This window comes from Vicia villosa, unplaced genomic scaffold (genome assembly GCF_029867415.1).
Source record: "Vicia villosa cultivar HV-30 ecotype Madison, WI unplaced genomic scaffold, Vvil1.0 ctg.001542F_1_1, whole genome shotgun sequence".
Classification (NCBI taxonomy): Eukaryota; Viridiplantae; Streptophyta; class Magnoliopsida; order Fabales; family Fabaceae; genus Vicia; species Vicia villosa.
The window spans coordinates 343,190-362,423 of record NW_026705659.1 but is presented as its reverse complement, the minus strand read 5'-3'; the positions used below and the strand labels follow the sequence as shown (position 1 = coordinate 362,423).

Genomic DNA, 19,234 nt, shown 5'->3' with positions numbered 1-19,234 from the left:
GTTTTCCCAATGAATGTGAAGAGAGAATCATATGAATCCGAATGTTATCATTGGAATAATAGATTCTGGAATTTGGCCAGGATCCGAGAGTTTTAATGATAAAGGCTTCGGACCACCTCCAAAGAAAGGGAAGGGTGTTTGTCAAATCTATAACTTCACTTGCAACAAGTAAGAAGTAATTTGGAACTCATTAAAAATATTTGATTTATAAGAGAGTATATCACAAACAATTGTTCATATAATATTTTTTTTGTAGTAAGTTATTGGGGCTAGATATTATGGTGTTCTGAATGATAATGCAATGCTCTCTCCCATTGACGTTTACGGTCATGGAACGCATGTAGCATCTACCACAGCTGGAAATCCTATCGAACATGCAAGTTGTGTTTGGCTTAGGAGAAGTAACATCTAGAGGGTGCGGTTCCATCAGCCCGTATTGCTATATATAAGGTATGTGGAACCTTCAACGTGCTACTCAACGGAGTATTCTCGATGCATTCCATGATGCGGGGTAGCAGATGGAGTTCACATAATATCAGTGTCCATTGGTGGAGAAACAGAAAATCAATTTATGATTTTTAATGATGAATTGTCGCTTGGATCCTTTCATGCAATGACACATGGAATTTTAACTGTATTTGCTGGAGGAAACGATGGCCCAAAACCTGCTTCATTATCGATATTTTTCACCATGGTCTATTATTGTGGGAGCTGGAACTTTAAAAAAGGAAATTTGTAACCAAGGTGAAATTAGGAAACAACAAGGTTTATGAGGTAAATCTATAATTTTGTTTTCTATCATATTCTAAAATAAGTTTTTATTTCATCTTCTCTGACTTCAAAATTTGGTTTGTAATGTATACTTCATAACTAAATTAATGATATACTATGTTAATGTTTCTTTTTAATTCTTTAATGTTAGGGGATCTCTGTGAATACATTTGATCTCTTGGGAAAAATGTATCCTATTGTCTACAGTGGAGATGTTCCAAATAAAGAAGCTCACTTAAATGGCGATGAATCCAGGTAACTAATTTAAATTCATAGTTGTATAACAACGTATTATTAAATACAGATGAAAACTTAGTTTATAATTTGTTAACAAAAATACTGTAATTAAAAATGTAGGTTTTTGTACTAGCAATTCCCTTGATGCTAAGTTGGCGAAAGGAAAAATTGTCCTATGCGAAGGCGGCAGCAAAGGAGCCTTAGAGGCATTAAGAGTTGGTGCTATTGGTGTTTTGACGCAAGGGGAAAGTTTTAGAGATGTTGCTGACTCTTACCCTTTAGCTGCAAGTTACCTTCATTCAAAAGATGCCTCTAGGATACACAAGTACATAAATTCTGTGAGGTAAATGTACTTGCAATTTCTATATCCACTTACTTACAATCATTTTAAAAATTTTAACTTTTTTCAATAAATTATTTTGCAGAAACTCCTATAGCAACAATATTTAAATAGGATGAATTAGAAAATACTTTAGCACCTGTTGTTGCATCCTTTTCATCGAGAGGTCCAAATCTAGTTTACCCCTGATATTCTTAAGGTTTGTTTTTTTTATTTACCACTAAATTAAAAACAACTATTTCATTTTAAATATTATGATTAACTCTTTTTCCTATTGATTAATGATGTAGCCGGACCTAATTGCTCCCGGTGTATATATCATGGCTAGTTGGTCTCCAATTTCTCTCGAAGGAAGAAATTCTGGATTTAACATTGTGTCTGGAACATCAATGGCATGTCCACATGTATCCGGTGCAGCAGGATACATCAAATCCTTCCATCCTACTTGGTCACCTGCTGCTATCCGATCAGCACTGATGACAACAGGTAATACGATCACACTTGGAGTGCATACTGATATACATTTGCATCAATAAATTGAAAATAAAGTTAGCACATATTTAATTTTGATTATTGTTTTTAAAAACAAATTGTCCTTTTTAAAGTGAATATTTATCGTAATCAATTAAGAAAGTTATCCATGTGGAGATTGAATTACACTTTTTCTTCTCTTTTTTTTTTTTATACTTATATACTTCACTTCATTTTTATAAAATTAAACTTTTATCTATGTTTCAATTATTTTTTTTATTGTCGAATATATATTACCGAACTCATGCCCTCAGCTATGAACCAATGCTAAATATAATATTTAAACTAACTATTTCAAACTTATGAAAAGTTTTTGAAAGTATTTAAGTTTTTAAATCTATAAATTTAATAAGTATTTAGTATTACATACAAGTGATATCGATAGTTCTATATAAAGAAGTTTTTTTTAAATGATTCTTCAAAATTACTTGCTACTATTTTTCTTGGTATCTATATAAAAAATATAAAGGGACATGCAACACATATTTACTTATCATAACAAGACAATACACTAAGATAAAGTAATTTATATTTATTTGATTTGAAATGTGTATAGTTTAGTTAATGTTTTAAATTAATATAAATAAGTATTATGTGTTCCTTGTGTTGCAGCCAAACAATTGAGTCCGATAAATAATCAAGATGCTGAATTTGCGTACGGAGCAGGTCAAATTGATCCATTGAAAGCTTTAAATCCCGGCTTAATATATGATGCTGGAAAAATGGACTACATAAGATTCATATGTCAACTAGGCTACAATAAGTCCGTTATAAAACAACTCACTGAAAATTCAAGGAGTTGTTCCAATATATCATATATATCTGCCCGGGATTTAAATTATCCATCGTTTGCTTTAAAAGCATCAAATCCGCACAACATCAGAGGGACCTTCGAACGAACGGTAACAAATATTGGATCACCAACATCCACATATAGAGCATTTCTTTCAGTTCCTAATGGACTAATCATCTCAGTAAAGCCCGATGTTTTGTCTTTCACATCAATAGGAGAAAGGCAAACATACATTCTTACAATAGATGGATCCATTAAAGAACCCATTAGTTCTGCTTCTCTAATTTGGGATGACGGTGAACATCAAGTGAGGAGCCCCATTGTTTATGATATCGAGCCGAAAAAGTTAGAAATGCTCCATATTTTAATGTTCGTGCTGTTGTTATTATTGCTGCTGTCTTTGTAATTATGTTGATTTTCATTTTCATTTTAGTTAAGTGTAGGCACTTGTGTTTAGCAGCTTTGTATCAATTTTATTTGTCCCGTAGGGCGAGCCCACAGCGTAGTCAGGGGGTTGAACTGCAACCCATCAACGTTGTAAATCCACAATTAACAATGTAATCCATACTTTATTTTGTTTGCACCCCTAAATTTTGTGAGTCTACATCCAGTGCTATCGCGTATTAGCTTTCAATTCTTCATTCAAATCATCACAGTAAAGTATACACGATAGTCAGACACTACGCCAAATTTAAGTTTTAGCAGCACCCCTACTAAAGCGCTTCTAGTAGAAAGCGCTGTTATAGGTTGCACTAAAAACAAAATAAAAAAACACGCTAAAAAAGCGCTCTTAAAGGGGGGGGTAATGAAAGCGCTTTTCAAAAGCGCTCTTATAGGGGGGGTATGAAAGCGCTTTCTAAAAGCGCTCTTAAAGGGGGGGGGGGGGGGGGGGGTATGACAGCGCTTTTTAGAAGCGCTCTTACAGAATGGGCTACGAAAGCGCTTTCTAAAAGAGGTACATTTAAAGTGTTAATAATTAATCTGAATCTAAATCTGCATGATTTTATATTTTACCTAACTTATATGATTTTTAGGCATCCGGTCGGGAGTCACAACAAGTGACGCAGCAAGTTCGTACCGTACCACCCACTGGTCCTCCGAAGCCAGCGGGAAAAAAAGGCGGTGCTTTTGTGCCTCGGTACCGGTCGACGCTCGCAACAATGGTTGATATGTCCGATTTGAAGGATGGTGCTTTACGTGAAATCGTTATGGATGAGAGTGTCTTCGGTATTGATTTCAAGTCACTTATTACACTTGATGACTTGGAGGAGATTTTTAAGCATGATCAACTAGGCGTCAATAACATGCACTCATACATCCGGTAATATTCCCTCATCCGATATATTATTTAATTAGTCCCACAATATAATTTATTTACACATTTCAATGAAAATAATCTAATGTTTATTATGTTTTTATTTAAGGTTGTTGTATGACAGAGTGTTGCGCGGGACTCCGTTGTCTAACAGATTCTGTTTCGTGTCTTCCGCCCACTGCAGCGGAATGGCAATTGCTTCGGAACGGGAATCAGTTAGACAGCGATTAGTCGATAGATTCATGTCCACCGACAATACAGAATGTCTGCATCTTTGGGCGTATAATACCCGACCAGTAGGGTTAGTTTCTCATTCTTTGTTCTTCTAATCTCTGTTACTTTTGTGTATAGCAAAATTTTCATATAACCTATTGTTTTTATTTATAGAGCACACTGGTTGCTGCTTGCTATCAACCCTATAAGGGAAGTCGTGTATTATCTGAATTCGGTAAATGGTGAATGGACCAATTATCCGGCCATGAAGGACATCGTTGATTTGTAAGTGGGATCGTTCTAAATATATATTCGTGTATATTTATATATATATTTACTTATTTGTGGGATTGATCTAAACATATGCTTTTATATGTTTGTTAATTAGATCAATATAAGTGTTCCGAAGTCAACGGGACGCACAGGTATCCCGAACTAAATCTAACAACATTACTTGGATCCAAGTGCAGGTACATTATTTTTCACAATGTTGCTTATAATATATTTATGCTACTTGATAAAACAATGCACAACTATAGAATCTTATTTGTTTTTCTATGTAGTGTCCGCAACAGCGAAACAGTTACGATTGCGGATACTTTGTATTGAGGTTTATGAAAGAAATCCTTCAGGCAAATCAATTAGAGATTCCGCTCACGGTATGAATTTATAACTTAAGATAATTTCATATAATTTATTACATTTAACTAAATGTATCATTCATATTTTGTTTTTGTTTTGTAGTACCTTGACGAATTCCATGCCGCTGGATACCCGAAACTTAAGTTGGAAGAAATAAAAGAGGATTTGTGTCATTTTTATATTAAGCGCTTTTTCATGTAGGATTTGTGTCGAATTGAACTATAATATTATTGATGTTGTAATGATGTATATATATAATTTTGGATATTATAATGGTATTATATTAGTATATATATATTGTCTTACTGATGGCTGAAATAATATCGTCGAAAATAAATTACAGGTCGAAAATATTACAGGCTGAAAACATATTACAGGTCGAAAATATTACAGGTCGACTGGGAGGATTAAATTACAGGCTGCAGATTAAAATACCTCATTTAGCAACGAAAGCGCTTTTAAAAAGCGCTCTTAAAGGCCCACCTACTAAAGCGCTTCTTTGTAAAAGCGCTGCCAAAGATTAATAAAAAAGCAAAAAAAAAAAAAAAAAGCAACATACTAAAGCGCTTTTGTAAAAGCGCTCTTATAGGGTGGGCTTTAAGAGCGCTTTTTCCAGAAAAAGCGCTCTTAAAGCCCACCCTATAAGAGCGCTTTTCCAAAAGCGCTTTAGTATGTTGCGTTTTTTTTTTATTTTTTACTCTCACAGGGGGGCCTATCACAGCGCTTTTCTGGAAAAAGCGCACTTAAAGGGGGGCCTACCAGAGCGCTTTTTTCTGAAAAGCGCTCTTAAAGGGGGGCCTACAAGAGCGCTTTTTCCAGAAAAGCGCTCTTATAGGGGGGGCCTACCAGAGCGCTTTTGTTAGCTACGCCAGCGCCAACTTTCACAGCGCTTTTAAGCGCTTTTAAAGGCTATAAAAAGCGCTTTCGTAGGTCTTTTATGGCGTAGTGAGAGCATCCAGAGTTAAAAGGATACAACATAGACTTCCTACCTCTAATAAATAAATAAAAATAAATTGAAAATTAAAAATGTTTTATAAAATGACACGACCAAGATTCGAGCTTGGTACTATTGGTTTACTCAACTATTGATACAACCTACAATTAAGATTAGGTAGTTGAAAAAAAAATTTAAATAACTATGTTTAATAAAAAAATACAGAAAAAACCATGTTTTCGAGGTATTTACCAAACTGTCTAGGTTTGGGATTTCAGTTAACTGAATGCGCCAAATGAAATGGCGTATAGGTGTTAAATAGGGATGCATGCGCCAAATGAAATGGCTAACCCTAAAATTCCTAAAGCTTGCGCCAAATGGAATGGCGCATAAGTCTAGGGTTTTGCCCTAGATGCCAAACCATTTGGCGCCTAAGTGCACTACTATTTTTTTTAAAATTTTTTTTTCATTTTTTTTAATTTATTTTAATTAAGATTTATGAAAATATTTATTTTTAAAAATCCTATTATATTTTTATTTGTTAAGATATATACATAAAAAAATTTGTAAAATATTTTTTTCGTCTTAAAAATGTAAAGCAGAAAACGAAAATCGAAATTGTAACAGATTAATGAAAATACAGATTAATGATACAACAACATCGATTACAATATAATTAAAAAACTAAACATCGGTTACAAATAATTTGAGAAACGATACAACAGATTAATGAAAATACAACAACATGATCAATGACGTCCATCACCAAGATAGCCATCCGTTCCGCAACCTGGTCTTATAATGGGACGTTTACCGCGATCGTTGATTCCGCCGCGAATATTGACACCGCCTCTTGCCCTAGCTCTAACCCTACCCCTGCCCCTTTGTGCTTCTTGTTGGGTTTGTGTCACGGGGCCTGGTACTGGGATGTCGCGTGGATCGCTGTCTATGAATTCGTCGACGCCCCCATAATTATCCGGAAAACCGCTGTTGTAAAGTCGGCTACCCATTCCCTCAAATGTGTTTAGTCGTGGTGGTGGTGTGGGTTGGGAAAAGACTTCGGGTTCATAGCATCCAGCAGCACTAGAACTACCTTGATTAAAGCCGAATTGGTTTGAAGGTGTTGCGAAGCCGGAGGGGGTGCCACGGTAAGAGGATTCACCATGAGGACCATCGTCGGGACTAAGATGAAGGCTAGATGAACCGGGAGTTAGGTTTTGGCCGAATCCCCTTGTGGACCCTGCAAATGCTCCAAATCCGAATGGTTGTGAATGGGTCTGATATTGGTCCGAGGAATGATGGTGGTCTTCATACTCTTGTAATGGTTGAGATTGGGATTGGAAAATATTTGATTGGCGGAAGTTGCGTGCGGAACGGGATGGAGTACTGAATAGATTTTGTTGTTGTTGCTGGAGTTGTTGTTGTTCCTGGAGTTGTTGTTGTTGTTGCTGTTGTAGGAGTTGTTGTTGGCGTTGTTGTAGGCGTTGTTGTTGTCGTTGTTGTTGTCGTTGTTCTTGCCGGAGTTGTTGTTGTTGTTCTTGTTGTTGTTGTTGTTGTTCCTCTTCCGGTTGTTGTTGTTGTGGCAAGATGTAGTTCTGTGCACGGGGATCAATTAAATAGAACGGAGCTGCAAGAAACAAGTTAGGGGATGTGGCTGTACGATACCAACTCATGTATTCAGGAGAAGGTTTCATTTCATGGTCACTAACGGGGAAGTTCAGGACATACTGGCGACGGTCCTTCCACATCTGGCGATGATCGGGTGCAAAATCCTTCCAGTGTTGGTGTGTCCATTGATGGTTAACTCTTCTGAGGTGCCACACTCCCAAGTCAACTGGAGGGTCGGGTATCCGTTGACGCATCCCAAACTGAAGCATTACCCGGTCACTTTGATGCATTTCTATGATGTTGTACTGGATTAAGCAACACTCTGTCGTCCAAATTTCTGCATCCTGAGCTCTAGGCTCATACTCGCACTCGAGATACGGTCGCCATATGAACTGCATGCATGAGAGTTATACATTACTTCGGGAAAAATTATTTATGGAAAATACTTAAAAAAAAGTAGAAAAGAATTAGAGATAATACTTGTTGGGGTCCAAGGTGATCAATTAGCGTGCGGTACATTGTGATATTTGACCGCGGATTACGTGTGAAGTCCATTTTTTTCACACAATATCTACAACAAAAATATTATGATTTAGTTAGAATGGAGTAGAATGTGTAAGGAGAAAATGGTATACTAAAAACTTACCTCAAGGCATACGGAAAGTCCCAACTTCCATTGTTAATCGGGGCCAGTATTGGCATCCTCCACCACCCCCACACCTGCACCAACAGGGCGCATCCATAGAATGTGCAGGAATCAGCAATTGCGTTTTTGCATAGTGATTGGTACACGGTAGCCAGAACTGTAGACCCCCAGCTGTACAGACCAACTCTACTAAAATCCATTAGCAAACGAAGATACATAAAGTTAACAGTGTTACCAGTGCTATCTGGGAACAAAACGTTTCCAATAAGCAATAGTAAGTAACACCTAGTTTTCTGCAGTATGGTCTCTTGGGGAGACGCATCATTCAAGTGAAATTTTTTATAATAATACTTTAACCTCTTAAGGTTAACACCTTGCCCCCTAGCACCAACGGTTCCATCTATCAAGTCTATCCCAATTGCCTCAAGGCATAAGGAATTCGCCTGCATAACACAGCCATTAATTGCCTTACCGTCAACAGGAAGGCCAAGTAGCATATGAACATCTTCAAGGGTGATGGTGCACTCCCCTGTTGGAAGATGGAAGGTGTGTGTCTCTGGCCTCCAGCGTTCTAGCAAAGCAAGAACAAACTTGTGGTCAATAGAAGACTCGGCTATCCTGCTAATCGGACCGAAACCAGCAACGTTCAGGTATGGCATAATGCGGTCGTCCGGAGCGATGGTAGCGTGACTACGAGTGCGAAAACGTTGAGCGTTCTGAAAAGAGTAAGTATGCCAAAAAAAATCAGTTAGTTGATCAGGGACAGTTGCATGATTTTAAAGTAATACTAATATACTTACATAGGTAGCGATGTTCTGGGGGGTTCCACTGTGTGTTTCGCCCATTGTTAGGAGAGACATGGTTGAAGGATGTAAATTCGTAAGCTGATTGCAAAAGGATTGTTGTTAGAGTAGGTGAGTGATAATGGTGAGGTTTCTCCAGAATTCTAAGTGCTTTATATATTCATGAGGCAAAAAACGGTAACATCCTGCATGTTGGACATGTCAACACATCCATAAGTGCTAGGTGTTGCTTCTGCAGAAATTGTTGGCATGCATGCAGTCAAACTTTCGGTGGCAAGGCATGGTGTCATGCATGCAGCTCAGATCTAGGTGACAGCTCGGGTAGCATGCATGCAGGAGTAGGAGGAATCCTGGCAGGAATCTTATCAGGAATCGTATCAGAAATTTTTGCAGGCGCATGCTGGTTAACAGTAACTCCTTTCATGAATCGTTTCAGCAATTGCTGCAGGCCCATGCTAGTTAACAGTAACTGCTTTCAGACGCATGCAGGTGGGGACCATGTGGGATTAGGAGTGGTCCACACCAACAACATATGCGCCATTCCATTTGGCTTTTTTTTTTAAATCCTTCTTATGCGCCAAATGAAATGGCGACTTACAGGAAGCAAAAAACACTAATGCGCCAAATGGAATGGTGCATTAGAAGGAACCTTTTTTTTTTTCAAAATTAGGGTTTTCGTTTTTGGACCTGCATGCAAAACCCTAGATGAAACCCTAATGAAGAAATGGACCTAAGGCAAGACGTCCATGCCTCTATAAATTAGGGTTTCGTGCGCATCAGTACCCACACTGAAAAATGAGATCTCGAATAAGGCCAGATAGCTCGCACCGGACTTCTGAGCCTCCACCACCTGTGAGGCGTCTGGTCTATCAACCGGACGTTCGTAGAAGGAACGGATACGTTATCTACTCTGCCGTCAAACCTCCAATGCAGGTGATATTTTGGAATATCCAAACCATGGACCAGCTTAAGAGAAACATCCTTAGGTTTTTGGACGGGGAGTGTAGTCAAGGCGAACAAATCAGATTTATCAAGAGACTTCGAACAAGGGGAGGTGTTTTTCTCGAAAGGCAACGTTGGTGGGAGACTATGGAAGACGACATCCAATGCCCTCTAATGATGGAGGACAGAGAAGACATTGTTTTAACCGTTGTTATATCCTAGACGCTACAGTTTCTATATCATTTCAGTAACTTCTGTACCGTTCAATTAAATGCTCTTAGCATATCTGTACCTTTCAATTAAATGTTGTTAACATATTTCAATGAAATGATATTTTATTGTTACAAAGTTTCCAATTATTATTTAAGTTATTAATAATTAACAATAAAATTTCCCTCTGCCTTGCACCCGCTATAAATAGAAGTGTGTGTGTGGAGTTGAAGTACTAACTCTTCTTTCAATCATAGTGTAAATACTTAAAAATGAACTCAGTTTGGGTTGTGGTCTTCTTTGAGGAAGGTAGTCACATGCGGCTTTGCCTTAACCCTCACTGGAATTTCTAGAGAATTGTTAGAGCCATCAACACTGGGTTTCGTCAACTAGATGGTCCAACCAGAAAAGTTAAACAGCTAGATTACCGATGTCCATACATTACGTTGACGGATAATAACCCTGAAGGACCGTACATGTATTATTGGGATCGTGTGAAAGACGATGTGGACGTGGATCTAATGTTTTGGACACACAGTGGAGAAGTTAACCGAGGCGTTGAAGATCCCCTTGTTATTGCAGTGACACTTGAGTAGTTTAGATTAACTGTTGTTTAATTTGTTGCAAAGAGTGAGCGTGTACTACCAGTTGTTCTGTGTTCTTTTCTCTTCTTTTCTATTCTGCAACTTAACATCGTGATTTACCGATGGTTTTGTGTTGTCAACGCAGGGTCATTGAATTAAAATAAATGTGGTTGTTGTGTTAGTTGTTTTCGTCTGGACAATATTTACCCTAGCGGATGTGTACAATAATTAACATACATATAATTGGTAATTTATATACGTAATTATTAACTATATTTATAATTAGTAATATATATTATTAAAATACATATAATTATTAATTACAATATTTACATTTATTAAATAAAATATATATACGTAATTATTATTTAAAATATATATACATCATTATTATTTATATATAAACAGACCTAGATCAGTGTGTCTGTCTTTTGTAATCAATTCGGAATCTGGTGGCAGACATAGATCAGTGTGTCTGTCTTGTATAATCAATTCGGAATCTGGTGGCAGACCTAGATCAGTGTGTCTTATCAGGAATCCTTTCAGACGCGTGATGGGGTACAGGACATAGATCAACGTGTCTATGTGTTGAGATAATGCAAGGACGTAAGAAGCACAATTTATAAGACATCCAATATATACTAAACATTACAACTCACACCAACAATTTTACCTAATCTGACTTGAGCTTACAACACCCACACACTTTCCCCTTCAAAATGACTTCATCTACCCAGTACCTTGTGCATGCCCATCTAAACGGTGAGACTTACTCTCATGAGATAGCCGTTTTTGTGATGATAAACACTCACGTTGTACCATTGTTGTTGAGCAAAAGAGCAACATTTTCATACTTCATTCAGCGACTATACTCTAAGATTGCAATGGGTCCTATTGCAAGCATTTTTTACCAATGTCCCTCTTTCAATGAAGACAACACCGTCAAGTTTTACGAGATGGAGATTGCCACTGACGAAGACTTGCAAGATATGTTTACCACCCACGAATACTCTGGGTTGGATTCCATCGAGTTGTACATTACTCTTCAGGTTGAGACACAAGAAACTCATGTTGTCCAGTCACAAGTTATTGACCCACCAATCAACGAGCAAGACGAGGTTGACGTCATAGACGAGGAAGAAGATGATATGGAAACTGAATTTGACGACATGGTCAACGAGGAATCCGACGACGAGCAACAAACGTTGGTGCCTCCAGCTCATGCGTACGCACCTCCAGCACATATGAGTAACTTGAACCTGCAAGGTGACGAACCATCATCTGACATCTTCTTCACACCCTACATCCAAAATGACGAAGAATTAAAGGAAGGAGACAAGTTTCCTTCTAAGGAGGCTTGTCTGAGAAGAATAAAAAAATGGCACATGGCGAACAACGTTGATTTTGAAGTAGACCGTTCAAACCTCGAACGGTATGTAATCACTTGTAAAAATCCAGAGTGCGGGTTCAGACTGTTGGCTTCTTATAGGAAGAGAAGTAATGCATGGAAAATAGGGTCGATTACGCAGAAACACACGTGTGTCAACCCTAACAATTCCCAGGATCATACAAAACTCAGTGCCGATCTTATATGTCAGGAGATCTTGCCTCTCATAAGCTCTGATCCGTCTCTGAAGGTTAAAAATATAATATCACACATCGTTACAACCTTCAACTACACTCCATCTTACAGAAAGGCGTGGGTTGCAAAAACAAAGGCAATTGAGACAGTCTACGGCAACTGGGAGGAGTCATACAAAATTCTTCCCCGATACCTCAATGCGCTACATAGTTACGCACCTGGCACTGTTACTATTCTAGAGACACTGCCCGCGCATGCCCCGGATGGAAACCCTGTCCAAGGAAACGGAATATTCCATCGGCTTTTTTGGGCATTCAAACCTTGCGTCCGAGGTTCTGCACACTGTAAACCCATACTTCAAATTGATGGGGCATGGTTATACGGCAAATACAAAGGAACCATGCTCATGGCGGTTGCACAAGACGGGAACAGCAACATATTTCCAGTGGCATTTGCTATCGTCGAAGGTGAAACTGCGGCGGCTTGGAGTTTCTTTCTAAGGAACCTCCGAGAACATGTTGCTCCCCAGCCTGACATATGTTTAATCTCTGATAGGCACGCTTCCATAGAGAGTGCTTACAATAATCCAGCGAACAAATGGCATGACCCCCCTTCAAAACACGTCTATTGTATTCGCCACATCGCCCAAAACTTCATGCGGGAGATCAAGGACAGACATCTAAGAAAGGCCCTAGTCAATGCTGGTTATGCATTGACCCAACCCACATTCCAGCATTATCGGAGTGAGATTGTAATGACAAATCCAGAGGCAGGTACATGGGTAGATAATCTTTCCAGGGACAAATGGACAAGGGCTTACGACAATGGCGTGCGATGGGGCCATATGACAACCAATCTCGTGGAATCCATGAATGGCGTTTTCAAAGGCATTCGTAACCTTCCAATCATAGCACTGGTGGAGGCCACATACTTTAGGATGGCTTCACTCTTCTCAACAAGAGGCAGGAGATGGGGTGATGTTAGGCAAGCTGGTCAACTATTAAGTGATAGTTGCATGAAATTTATGCAACAACAATCGGCAAAAGCAAACACTCACCAAGTAACTTCTTTCGACCGATTCAATCGCACGTTCAGTTTGCGCGAAACAATTGACCACAATGAGGGACTGCCAAGGCAACAATTTAGGGTTCTTCTTGACGAAGATTGGTGCGACTGTGGAAGGTTTCAAGCTTTTCGTATGCCTTGCTCACACGTCATAGCTGCATGTGCGTATGCCCACCGCGACGCTATATCACTACTGTCTCCGATTTACAAGACTCAGACATTGCTCAGAGTTTACAGTGTTGCGTTTCCTGTGGTGGCCAAGGAGGATTACTGGCCTGAGTATGATGGAGAGGTAGTTTGGCACAACGACGCAATGCGGCGAAAGAAAAAAGGGCGTCCCAATAGTACACGGATTAGAACCGAAATGGACGTCCACGACAAAATGGAACGAAAATGCAGCATTTGCCGTCAGGTGGGGCACAATATAAAAAGATGCCCTAATCGTGGCTCGACCTCGTCGCAAGTTTAGTATAATCTGTATTTTTTTTAATGCAATGTATCAGTTTCGCTTACCACCTCTTGTAACCGTTCATCGGTCTTTCATCAATAAATTGAGCTTTAGTAAAAAACCGATATCGATAACGCATACATTATATAGGGTTACTAAAAATTTTACGAACTCGATTTCTCAGACATTTTTACGAAAATAAAATACCGGAATAAAAAACGGTGCGCGAATATACCCAAAGGGGTTTTTTTTTTTAAAAAAAATAACCCAACACATAGGAGCCATATGAAATGGCGCCTATGTGTTGAATGATGCACTCATGCGCCATTTGAAATGGCTATATTTCTTTTGCCCTAATTTTTGTGTGTTTGCGCCAAATGGTTTGGCTTGCAACACATGAATGCGCCATTTCATTTGGCGCATCCACTTTCCCGGGGTCCCAAACCTAGACAGTTTGGTAAATACCCTGAAAACATGGTTTTTTCGTATTTTTTTTATTAAACCTAGTTATTTAAATTTTTTTTTCGTAAAATCAAAACTATTTTGAAACCGGTTTTAAAGTGGTTATAAATTTTAAACTGATTTTTATGACAAATAGTATGGTTTATAAACCAAAACCATATAAATGAATTGGTTTATATTAACTGGTTACCATGGATACCTCTATTTGGTCTCTTGAATTATATATTTTTTAAATATTAACATTCAATAATTAATTCTATAACAAAATGTTAAGATTATTCGAGCTTTAATGTTCTTTGTTAAAGTGCGAGATACATAAATGGCTTATACAAGAAACTACATCAATATTGACCACAATATCTATTAACCTTTATCGAATTACATTTATAACTACTTTCTAAAGGTAAAATTGAAATCAGATATTGATCATGCATTTTAAATAAAAACTTTATTAAATTCAAAACTTCACTGAATCACATTGTAAAAGCAAAATTTTATTAAGTTACATGGTAATAAACCTACACCTATTTTAAATTAGGCTCACATTGATAACTTATATTTATAAACTACATATTTATAACAACAAATATTCAGCTAAAATTTATCCACACCTTTAAGAGATGTGCCAAGACTTTGATGAATAAACACAACAGCAATAACATTAAATCTTTCAATATCAAAATAATATTAAACATTTAATCTCAACAACAACAACACTACAACAAAATCTTCAATCTCAATAACAACAACATTAAACCTTTCACTTATTCTTAAAAAACAACATAAATCTTTCAATCTAAATAACAACAACATTAAATTTTTGACTTATCTCAACAAAAACAAACACAAAACCTTCGATTTCCATTCATAGAAAAAAAAAATAAAGTAAAGCATTTATTTATTTATCTATGCACTCTATAAAAAAAATTCAACATATTTAATAACTTGAATTGTATTGAAAAATAACATTATTGATTTTCCAAAATGTACCAAAATTATTTTTTGAGAGAAATATATTACTAACTAAACTTCATTGATAGCTACAGTTATTCGTTCAAATATTATGTCCAATTTTTTCATAATAGTTTTATATATATTCTCTATCTTTTAGATACAAAAATAAAATTATAAAATTCAGTTGGAAGAATGAGATATTTATTTGGTTAATGAATTTATGTATTTAAAAACAGTAATCTATATAAACAGTATCCCTCGTGCATCACATGGTATAGACAGAAATGTAATATTACATTGACGCTAAAGATACTATCAAGAAACGTCCACATTAGTCAGTGATCATGGCATGCTTTTTTTTTTTTATACTGTTTAAGTTGAAAGTGACACATTAACCTTACTTTAAATTTTGAAACTTGTACCGTTTAACAATATAAAAAATATTTATATTTATTTAAGAAAAGTACTAGTATGTGATATTGTTAAGTGCACTTTGGTTTACTGTCTGTTCAGCATGTAGCCAAATTTGGAGCTTAATTATAGATTGATTTGGTTTAGACGTGGAAAGAGATCAGGCTTCTTTAGTAGATCATTTTTATTGCTTTTGTAATTTGGTGGTGTAAAGTCTAAGGGTAGTTTTTGTGTTGTGTTTGGTTTGCGTGTGTTAGGTTATTTGGATAAATATGAATAATGTTTTATTTTAACGAGGTTTTCTGGTAGTTAATGATATATTCAGGAAGGCCAAATGTCCTAGTCGTGGAACAACCTCAACGCATGTTTAGTTGTATGCCCTAGGACAATTATTGTGTAACAACTTTGTAACAATTATTGTGTAACAACTTTATTTTGGAACCAAATGTATGGTTGGGGGGTATAAAGGAGGTATTGAACGGAGTGGAATTTTTGGATTACGGAGTCTTACAAGATAAGGTGAAAAATGTTAATCATAGGGTGAAGATAAACATAATTTGGATTGCTATCATTTGGTGCATTTGGTTTATGCGAAACTCCATTATCTTCAAGGGGAAAGTTTTTTGCTATGATGTGGTTTGTTCCAATATCATCTTCCTTTCATGGAGATGGTTGTCTTTTGGTTATCCTAAGTTCAATGCCACTTACTATGAATGGTTTAAACTTCCTTTATCTTGTTCAAACGCTATTTAGCGTCTCTTTGTAAGGGTTGCACCCCTAGTGCGAGCTTTATAATGAAATGCTTATTAAAAAAAAAACTTTATTTAATGAACTTTGTTTTACATTACTACGTACATATATCTTGGTCTGTCTTCACATCAGCCATGTCCATCACTCTTAATAATCGGCAGACAGAAAAATTGGAGATAAAATCGATAAACGGAACATAAAAATGTGTGCGAAATGAAAGGAAATGAGGTATTTTTTCCAAAAAAAAAACCCTAACGTATCGGAGCCATTCGAAATGGTTCATATGTGTAAACACTTATACATAGGCGAAATGTGAAATGGCTAACCTAATTTTTGTTGGTCATAGGCTTCATTTCAAATGGCGCATGCTCCCTTTTTTTGACTGTTGACGCCATCTGGTATGACGCATACTCCAGAGTGTGCTTCCAAACCTAGATACTTTGGTAAATTTCCCCAAAACACGATTTTTTTAATAATTTTTTTAAAAGGTGGTTATTTAAATTTTTTTTTCCAAAATTCAAATGGACTAAAAATGTCCAAAACCCGCACATGTTGTAGGATAACTACACAAGTCCACATTCCTAACTCATTAAAAAAAATAATTTAAATTACTTTTTGTTTAAAAAAGTTTATTTCATTTATAAAATATAAAAATAGAAATATCCATCATCCAAATAGACCACTTGAATTTATCAATTAACCCGTTTATAATAATGAATTCGATTTTGTTTAAAATTTTCAATATGAAACAAAAGAAGAAAAACATAGCACAATGATAGACAGCTATGTGATGTGATATTTTTATTAACAATCAGATTCCATTTGCTTTATAAGAAGACAACATCTTAACTCTCCCACAACACCACCATCATCACAAACAACCCCATTTTGTGAATTTTCTTCAGCTATTCTTTATTTCCCAGAACTACTTTCCTTCCTGTTTTTCTTTCTCTCAAGCGCATACAGCTTTTCTCAAGGATACTTTTCACATTAAGGATTTCCCGGTAAAGCTCTCTCTTTACACTTAAAATTTCGAAGTTATGGATCTAAGTTTTCTGTTTCAGAGACTGTTACTTAACTATTTATTCATCATCATATACTAGAATAATATTTAAAATTATTCTTTTTAATTAATTATCTTAAGCTTTAATTATATCCATTTTTGTTTTATTTTTTTTACAGGTTCATTATGTGGCCAAGAGTGATTATTACTTTTACAACTTTCTATCATATAAACTTATCATTTATCATTTACTAGATTGATGGTAAATGATATACTTTATTATTTGGTTAAGCAATTATGATTTCATTGATTAAACAAAGGTAAGATCTTCGTTACAAACAAATTAAAACATTACCCTATTCGAATTATACTTATATTTTGTTCAAATTTAAATAAATTATTTCTTAAATTCTTGGTTCACGTTATACTTATATTTTGTTCAAATTTAGATTAAAATTTAATTTCTAACAGTAAAATTAATACTAAATATATAAAATTAGTTCTAAGTGATAATGATAAAAATAATAGATTTTTTTAAATAACAACTGAATTTGATCTGGCTACTATTTAAAAACCATATATATCTTAAAATAGACAATACAAATTAACAATGATGTATAAAGTTGATAGGTGAATAAAATTTACTTAATATATGTTAAGTTAATCTTAATAATTTTGTGTGTGTTGTAGCTAAAGAGATGAGTCCTGAAAACAAGAGAGACGCTGAGTTTGGTTATGGAGTGGGTGAAGTTGATTCCTCAATGCTTTGCATCCTGGCTTAATATATGACACTAAGTAAGAGGATTATATTAAACTTTTATGCGGACATGGCTTCACTACAACCGCTCTACAATCAATCACAGGAGATAATAGCAATTGCTCGAAAATAACTCCTACATCAGCAACAAATTTGAACTAGCGAGCAGCTGCTTTAAAATTTACACATCCTAAACAACATGTTTGTGTGAGGAAGATTTCATAGGACTGTCATCAATGTTGGAACATCTGTCTCTACTTATAGAGCAATTGTGACAGCGCCTAAAAGATTACACATATGTTGTCATTATTGATGGAGTATTGAAGAAATCTATTGAGTCAACTTCTCTACATTAGGTTGATGGAAATTTTAAAGTGAGAAGTTCAATAGTGCTTTTCAACGAACGAGTCGAGAAAGTCGCAACATCTCCAAGTTTCTATCATCGAAATAGTTCTTTTCAACGAAGGAGTCGAGAAAGTCGCAACACCTCCAAATTTTTGTCATCAAAATAGTTCTTTTCAACAAACGAGTCGAGAAAATCACAACACCTCCAAATTTCTATCATTATTATTTATTGTTGTTGTTATTTTTAGTTTTTTATTTTTATTTTTTCTATAATTATATTGCTAGATATTTATAGAGCATTAAAGAAATGTAAAAGTAAATATTTATATTAGTATAAAATAAATGATATATTTTCAATAAATTAAAATCTCTCACGTATGTATGAAAGTGGAAAAAAAAAGTATGTTTTTTGTCAAAATAATTTTGCAATGGTATCACAACATGGAGGTCTTTAAATTAATATGAATCTAGTAAGGATAAAAAAGACTGGAATGCAAAGATTAGAAGTATAAAGTTTAACTCAGAAATTATTACAGCTTATAAGCTTTTTTAAAGCAAAAACAAGTGTAAAGACCTCCATGTTAGAATCATTTGGATCCCAGATAGAAGGCAATAAAGAGGTATTCGGAAGGCGTAAGGAAGGCATGCGTAATTTTGTAGAAAACAAATATTCCATCTAAGATCTATATTTTTTTGTTTGAAGTTCATTTTGGGCTGGTTGCCATCGTGAGACAAATTGGGAAAAAGCGGTGTGATTCAAGGAAATCAAAATGTAATTTGTGTGCTTTGTTGCCATTAAAGATAAAGTCATTCACATCTTGAATTTTCATAGTCTTTTGCAAAAGTAATATGGTGTATGGTTTGTGATTGGCTTGATATCTCATTATT

The 19,234-nt window shown here is 35.9% G+C and overlaps 1 protein-coding gene, 1 long non-coding RNA gene and 1 pseudogene across 2 annotated transcripts; all 3 read left to right on the top strand.

The window, feature by feature from the left end:
* The first annotated feature begins 31 nt into the window (after positions 1-31).
* Positions 32-3,263, top strand: LOC131635759 (cucumisin-like; annotated as a pseudogene).
* Positions 3,264-3,606: 343 nt separating this feature from the next.
* Positions 3,607-5,189, top strand: LOC131635768 (uncharacterized). Its single transcript, XM_058906407.1, has 6 exons — positions 3,607-3,993; positions 4,097-4,288; positions 4,375-4,485; positions 4,589-4,670; positions 4,764-4,859; positions 4,945-5,189. The coding sequence occupies exons 1-4, from the start codon at positions 3,833-3,835 to the stop codon at positions 4,596-4,598; spliced, it is 474 nt and encodes a 157-aa protein (XP_058762390.1). The 5' UTR covers positions 3,607-3,832; the 3' UTR covers positions 4,599-4,670; positions 4,764-4,859; positions 4,945-5,189.
* An 11,891-nt stretch (positions 5,190-17,080) lies between these two features.
* On the top strand, positions 17,081-18,702 carry LOC131635760 (uncharacterized). The gene is made up of 3 exons (XR_009293865.1): positions 17,081-17,245; positions 17,424-17,564; positions 17,935-18,702. It is a non-coding gene; the product is annotated as an uncharacterized LOC131635760 (long non-coding RNA).
* Positions 18,703-19,234: the final 532 nt, after the last annotated feature.

Bases quoted from the DNA above. Each gene is read 5' to 3' on its own strand.
- LOC131635768 (XM_058906407.1), top strand. From the start codon at position 3,833: ATGGTTGATATGTCCGATTTGAAGGATGGTGCTTTACGTGAAATCGTT. The intron at 3,994-4,096 runs GTAATATTCCCT...TTTTTATTTAAG, and splicing joins AACATGCACTCATACATCCG to GTTGTTGTATGACAGAGTGT. The intron at 4,289-4,374 runs GTTAGTTTCTCA...TTTTATTTATAG, and splicing joins TATAATACCCGACCAGTAGG to AGCACACTGGTTGCTGCTTG.